The 6,809-nt window shown below is 46.8% G+C and overlaps 1 protein-coding gene across 1 annotated transcript; it reads right to left on the bottom strand.

Moving 5' to 3' along the window:
• Positions 1-680: 680 nt before the first annotated feature.
• On the bottom strand, positions 681-6,496 carry LOC102777594 (tryptophan 5-hydroxylase 1-like). Its single transcript, XM_087844896.1, has 10 exons — positions 6,079-6,496; positions 5,750-5,933; positions 5,563-5,663; positions 5,419-5,486; positions 5,135-5,331; positions 3,489-3,624; positions 3,129-3,255; positions 1,567-1,662; positions 1,073-1,206; positions 681-963 (listed from the first exon to the last, which is right to left on the bottom strand). The coding sequence occupies exons 1-10, from the start codon at positions 6,232-6,234 to the stop codon at positions 786-788; spliced, it is 1,377 nt and encodes a 458-aa protein (XP_087701022.1). The 5' UTR covers positions 6,235-6,496; the 3' UTR covers positions 681-785.
• Between the last annotated feature and the right edge of the window lie 313 nt (positions 6,497-6,809).

The following is a 6,809-nucleotide window of genomic DNA, read 5'->3' as shown; positions in this document are numbered from 1 at the left end:
CTAAATGCTTTCTATTCTTCCACCTGTCTGATGTCACAGAGGGAATAGGAGCCACACCCACCCGCCGTTCAAACCTTTTGGTTGTGAGAAGCAGCCAATAAAAAATGTATCTTAAAGGGGGAGGAGCTAAAGGGATGAGCTGAGGCGTCGCAGGAGGCCCAGCAGGTAAAGAAGGATTATTTTGAACTATGAATCATGCAAAGCTGCTCTGGGAGAGAGTCCAGGAATAAAAAGATGAAGCTGGAGATGAGCAGAGGAATCATCTGCTCCCAATCACAAGCTGAAGGTTGCTGCTCAGTGACGATATCTCTGTGAGCTATTTTTAACCAGTGAAGTGCTTTTATGGTGCTGCTGGTCCTCAGCTGTAGATACTGGTGGGGTGGCTGAGTGGTGCCCTCTGCTGGTGTGAAGCATGCACAACTAAATGCTGCTCTTTGCACACCCAGCAACACTTTGTTGCTTTAAAAGTTGTTGTGACGCCTCGTGTAGGTGTGTGCAGCTGATCTAATGGACACAGGTGCTGCGTCGCATTAAATGCTGCAGCAGCACAAACAGAACCTCACACACGATTATGTGTATTTTATAGATCATCACACAAATTCACATGATTACAGACAGATTATCACGGCACATGTGCGCATTTTTACAGCTCAGCCTACAAACAATAAATGTGTCCATGTTTCAGGAGGCCCCTCCCCCTCAGGAGGAGGTGTTTTGTTGCAGCAGCAGAAGCAGAGGCGTGGACGCAGTGTTCGGCTGTCAGCGGCTTTACTGCGAGCACCTCTTTACACGCTCTGCAGTTTTTTGCTGAGGCGGTTCAGAGCGTCTTCGACGATGTCCAGCTCGTGCCGGATGTCCTTCACCATGCTGTTGATGTTGTTGGTGTCCTCCAGGACGTCCACGCTCTGAGTGTAGGGGTCGTAGCGTATCGTGAAGGGACGTCGAAGCGTCTTGGCAAACTCCCTGCAGACACAGCACACACTTTACATCCTCAGCTGAAGCTCTCAGAACCACAATCAGGGACACATGGGGTCAGGGGTCACGGTGCGTCTCACACAAACTTGCAGCTCACCTCATTTTGTTCTTGGCTTCCTCAAAACTGTCGGCCACATAGTAAACGTGCTGAAACGTGGTGATCATGCACTCCTGGTTGCAGGTCACCGTGGGGTCAAAAGGAAGGATGTTGGCACTGCTGGACAAAGCGTGCTAGGAGGACAGATGTGCACAGATGTTTTAGATAAAGTCCAAACGTACTGAAACCTGAGCGCAGGTGACTGCTGCGTCAGGTAACTAGCTTAGCAACGGTTGGTGTTAGACTGGATCAGCTGGAGGACGCTCGGTGCAAGTGCAGTGAAGTAAAATCTCACATGTTGAAGTTTTAAGCATCAAAACCTGGAAATACTCGAGTAAAATACAAGTACACAAAAATGGGAGGAGTTTTAAGATGTTTTTATGCCATGTGGATTTTTTTAACCACTCAGTGGGTTTAAGGAAACACAAAAGTCACTAATAATCTGTCGTTTAAGAATCGTCAGATGAAGGTGCAGGGTGGAGGTCGGAGGTCACCTGGAGTTCACTGACGGAGGAGAGCAGCCCCGCGCCGTACGCCCTCAGCCTGCCGTCCTGCTTACAGAGCCCAAACTCCACAGTGAAGAAGTAACACTGGAACAAACAGGAGGACACGACATCAGCTCAGAGCGCCACTGCACGCGCTCAGCAGCGCTGGTCTGTGTGTTTGGTGGATCAAAGCCTGGTGTGGATGAAACTGTGGACAGCTGAGGCTCAGCAGCGTCACATTAGCGTTGACTCAGCCTGCTGTATACACGCACTGACAATCAGCAGTCTTGATTATATTCATTTATTCTTATTCTTGTCTATTCAGTGCTGTTGTTCTTGTTCTTAGTTTATCTTCTGTATATTTGTTTGTGTGAATTCTTTCATCTTATTTTCACAGTTTGCACCTTCGATCCAGGAGGACGATATTTCGTCCCGCTGTGTACCTGAGTGTTTACTGTTGGCTTGACAATAAAACTCGACTTGATTCAAAGACTCAGGACAGGAAGGTTTAGGGCGGGGCCGTCACCGACGATGACCTTGGTGGGTTAAAGCTGATGATAAACCAGGTGGAAGTATAAGGACGATGGTCCACCAGGGGGCGGGCGTTCACCCCGGGGCGGGCGCACACTGAGGATCACTCAAAGTCACCTGAACAAACTTGAACATGAACATTTTGTAGCTGAAGGAAGAATTTTGTAAATGCATCAGCTGCTGAACAACACTGCTTATTATGAGGAACTGAATATCCTGTAAGTAAGAATTGCTGTGATTGGCTCGTTCCTCACTGATGAGAAGCCCGGTGGTGTCACCTGGTGGTGGAGATGTAGAAATGCAGCAGAGGTTTGGAGCTCAGCAGGTGATTAACAGGACAGGTAACCACGCACATGCACCTCTATAAGCTCAGCAGGTCTACCTGTGAGATATGTACACTTTGTACTTCCTGTGTAATCGCAGCTGAACTCTCAGTGAACGGCATCGCAGCACATCTGCTGTCAGGGCCAGCCAATGACAGGCTGGCCTGACTCAGGAGTTCGATTCTTACGGGGAGAGGAAGAGGAGACCCTGAGACTGACTGAGTGCTTGGGCACTAATCCAGGTGTCCTTCACCTGTACGTGTCAGTCAGTGGTCTGTTTCACTCCTATTGGTAGTTGCCTTATTATTTAGACAAGTTCAACTCAGGACACGCCCACTTCACAACACTAACTCCATATTTTGCCTCCAGCTCGCTGAGGTCATCAGCCCGACCTCTCACCTGCTGCCCTGAGCCTTCCTGTCCCCGTAAGAAGAACTGAGGACTTTCAATCAGATTTTGTCACGTCTGAGGTGCCTCGTGGTTTCATCCCAGCTTCCTGTTTGCGTCTGTAACGCTGTGAGAACTTTGTTAACTTTGTGACGTTTGCTGTTTGGGTTCACGTGTCCATGTGAAGCACTTTGGTTCAACTTCTGTGGTTTTAAAATGTTCTGTGTAATAAAACTGACTTGACGGCCTTATGAGCCTTCATATGTGGGAGCCATGTTGTTCCCGCCTCATCCAGGTGTATTTAGTGTGAGTCGGCGCCGCGGCACTCACCGTGGCCAGTTTGTTTACATCATCATCTGAAGCGCCAAGCGACGCCAAACCGAGCTCCTGGGAGAACTGAGCGAAGCTGGGCTCGGCCAGCAGAGGCACGTGACCCAGCAGCTCATGGCATGTGTCTCTGCAGCACACACACACACACACACACACACACACACACACACACACACACACACACACACACACACAGACACAGACACACACACAAGGCTTTAGAAATATGAACACAATAAAGAAAGACAATAAAACGGACTGACTGTTATAGTGTGTGTGTGTGTGTGTGTGTGTGTGTGTGTGCGTGTGTGTGTCTGTGTGTGTGTGTCTGTGTGTGTGTGTGTGTCTGTGTGCACTCACGGCTCAGGTGTGTACAGAGGCTCTGAGCTGTGGCGGACATACTGAGTGCAGTGGAAGACTCTGAAGGCCAGACCTGCCAGGAAGTCTCTGGGGGAGAGGTAACCAGCAACGGGCCTGATGATGAAGCCTGAGCACTCTGCTCAAACACACACACACACACACACACACACACACACACACACACACGCACTGACCATCTTAATCTTTAATCTAAACAGCGACCAAAAGATGACCAGTTAACCAAAAATAAGAAAGCCAGAACTGAAGAGGAGTAAGATTGGACAAAGACTCAGGATGAGGGATAAAAAGGCCCGGAGGGTACGGAGGATGGGAGAAAATAACAAAGGATAGAAGTCAAATCACAGAAAGGTAACAAGGACTTAACTGCGATAAATGCCCTGTGTCCCCTCTCCCCCCGGCCTTTCAGCAGCAAACAGGTCGTCAGAGTGATGATTAAGTTTAACATTGTCTACAATATCACCAAAGAGTGCCAACGCACTTTAAGCACGAGCAGTTTTTCAGTAACTTCTCTTTCTGGTAGAAATGTGCTTCAAATAAAGGACTTTGTGTTGACAAGATTGTTAGTTAATCATTTACAAATCAATATTGTCTCTATGGACTGAATTCCCCCCAAAAAGTGCGCATGTAAAACTGCGTGTTATGCGATGCGTTTGAAAAATTTGTGTGCGTCTAACTTTTGCACTGTTGCAACCGTGACAGAAAGTTAGTCTAGAGCCCCGGCTTGCATCTGACGGTCAGCGATGGGCAGTAACACGTTACAGGTAACACATTACTGTAATCCGATTACTTTTAAAAGTAACGAGTAAAGTAAGGGATTACTATTGCAAAAAAGTAATTAGATTACAGTTACTTTCCCGTAAGCACGCTGCATTACTGCATTACTAAACCGTGATTTTGTTTGCGAAAGTGCCTCATGATGTAAGCGCGTGCGACATTCGTGGTAACAGACGTGTCAACAATATGGAGGGCGGGAGAGAGTACGACCGTGCAGCATTTAAAGCGTGGAAGTACTCACATTACTTTGAGTTTGATTCCTTACAAAGTAACACAAAGGTTCGCGTCTGCTGTGCACTCTGTGTGGGAAAATGAAACCTTAAACTTCTGAGCAAGTACCGAGCATGCTGACATGACCGCTGAGACACACCTGCACCCGCACCACTCCTGCTGAATACGTGAAAATAGATTTAAGAGCGACAGGACTCAGTGCTGCTAAGTTTTTGATTTTATTTTACTTGCATCTATTTGAAAGAGTGTAAACACAAAACAATGATTTTATTTTAAATGCTGGAATATGCAGAAAATAGGTCTAAATGTTAAACACATCTTCCAGTCAAAGACTGCATACGATTTAATTTTTGCTTGATGCATAAAGTTAAAGATTCAAACTAATAAAACATGTTTTAAAGAGACGTTTTCATTAGATTCAGTTTTATATGATGGATTATGCAGAATAAAAGTTGCTTTATTACCTATTCAGGTTGTGTATCGTGTTTTTTAAAAGTAACTAAGTAACTAATTACTTTTGAAAATAAGTAATCAGTAGAGTAATGGGATTACTCTTTTGGAGACGTAATCAGGAATTAGTTAATGGTCACTTTAACTTGACCAACACTGTTGACGGTTACCTTTAAGGAAGTGCGAGACGTCCTCCAGCTGGGGGATGTTGTCCTCGCTGTACTTGCAGTACTTGGTCAGCAGGGGGAGGTTCTTCAGGTACTCCCTGCAGGCGTGGCTCGGGTACAGCTTGTGGAGCTCCCTGAACACCACGCCCCAGGTACGCACCTCCTCTGCAGTGTAGTCCACGCGAGGGATGGGCTCGCCGCTGTGAGAGACGGAGTTACAGGATGAAAGCCCTTCAAGGTTTTAATTATTAGCTTCATTAATGAAAACATCGGTAAGAGGAACTCACTGTTTGTAGTTTTTAGCTAAACCAGAGAAATATTGTCTTCGTTTTCTGTACACGTTGTCCTTAAATCCCTGCAGGAACAGCAAAACCTCAGTCGGTTACCGAGTTCACGCTTTATTTCAGAACTCTGTCCGCTGACGCACATACCGGATGATCGGCATCAAGTTCAGAGCCGTACATCAGAACTCTGTTTACACACAAGTCCAAGTCTGAGATCTTCTTGGGGAACCACGGCACGCCGGGCACATCTGAAACACAGTGAAGACACACGCAGACCTGTGAAATAATCATCTCTATCACAGCTTCTGTTTAGTCAGAGTACGACCAGGTGTACCGTCCTCGGGTAGAGCGGAGCCGTCGAGCGGCGAGATCTCCACGATGTCCGTGTGCTTCCTGAGCAGCTCGGCGAGCTCCTTGAACTGCTCGTGGTCGGTGTCGCAGTCCACAAAGATCTCAAAGTCGGAATTCCTTCGTTTGGACTTTCGGGACTCGATGTGGATGAGGTTGACGTGTTTTTCCTGCGCGCACACACACACACACACACACACACACACACACACACACAAAGAAGATGCTGTAAAAGCTTCCCATCACATTCCTGGCCAGTCACACACATCCTCAGAAAACCATATCTGTGTCAACATAAAGAAAATGAAACCTCACCTGGAAAAGTTTCAGAGCCTTTATAAGACCACCGACTTCGTTTTTCAGAGTGAAGATGATGGTTGTGGAGCCTCTCCCGAAGCTGCTGGACACGGTCCTGTTGTCCAAAGACCTTCCTCTGCGAAGCTCCTTTCCTTCTGACTTCCTGGCGTACATGCTTCTCCGGATTTCAGTGATACAAATATGAAATTTGCAGTGATGGCTCAGGAAACTTGTTTTGGCACCGGCTGCATCAGAGAGTCGTCTGGTAGGAGTGCGACGTAAAGGTCGTGACAGGATGAGTCTCCAGCTGTTCTGTCGCTCTGCACGCCGGCTGCTGCCTTTATGGAGCTGCAGCAGAGGGGCGGGCGCTTCATCAGGAGGACGATCAGCATCACGCCATATACATCACAACACACGACGCCTTGACTCGTCACCAGCTGTTCACTTATTGTTGAGTCAACGTGACGATGAAGTGTTACTGTAACCGTCCTTTAAAACACACGAACACATGAACGTTACAGTGACTGTGAACGACTCACTGTTTGCTTCATGGCAAAGTACTGTGTGCTGTTTGTGTACAATTCAATATTTACTGTATTTATGACACATTTTAATTGACACTGTTTCAGGATTAACATCCCTTATTAGTTATAACTTCAGTGTTGGTCAAGTTACTTGAAAAAAGTAATCAGTAACTAATTACTGATTATTTCCCCCCAAAAGTAATCCTGTTACTTTACTGATTACTT

Source organism: Neolamprologus brichardi, chromosome 1, assembly GCF_056152115.1.
Source record: "Neolamprologus brichardi isolate AB-2024 chromosome 1, ASM5615211v1, whole genome shotgun sequence".
Lineage (NCBI taxonomy): Eukaryota > Metazoa > Chordata > Actinopteri > Cichliformes > Cichlidae > Neolamprologus > Neolamprologus brichardi.
Note: the sequence above shows the minus strand (reverse complement) of the source record. Positions and strands in the feature narration are given on the sequence as shown.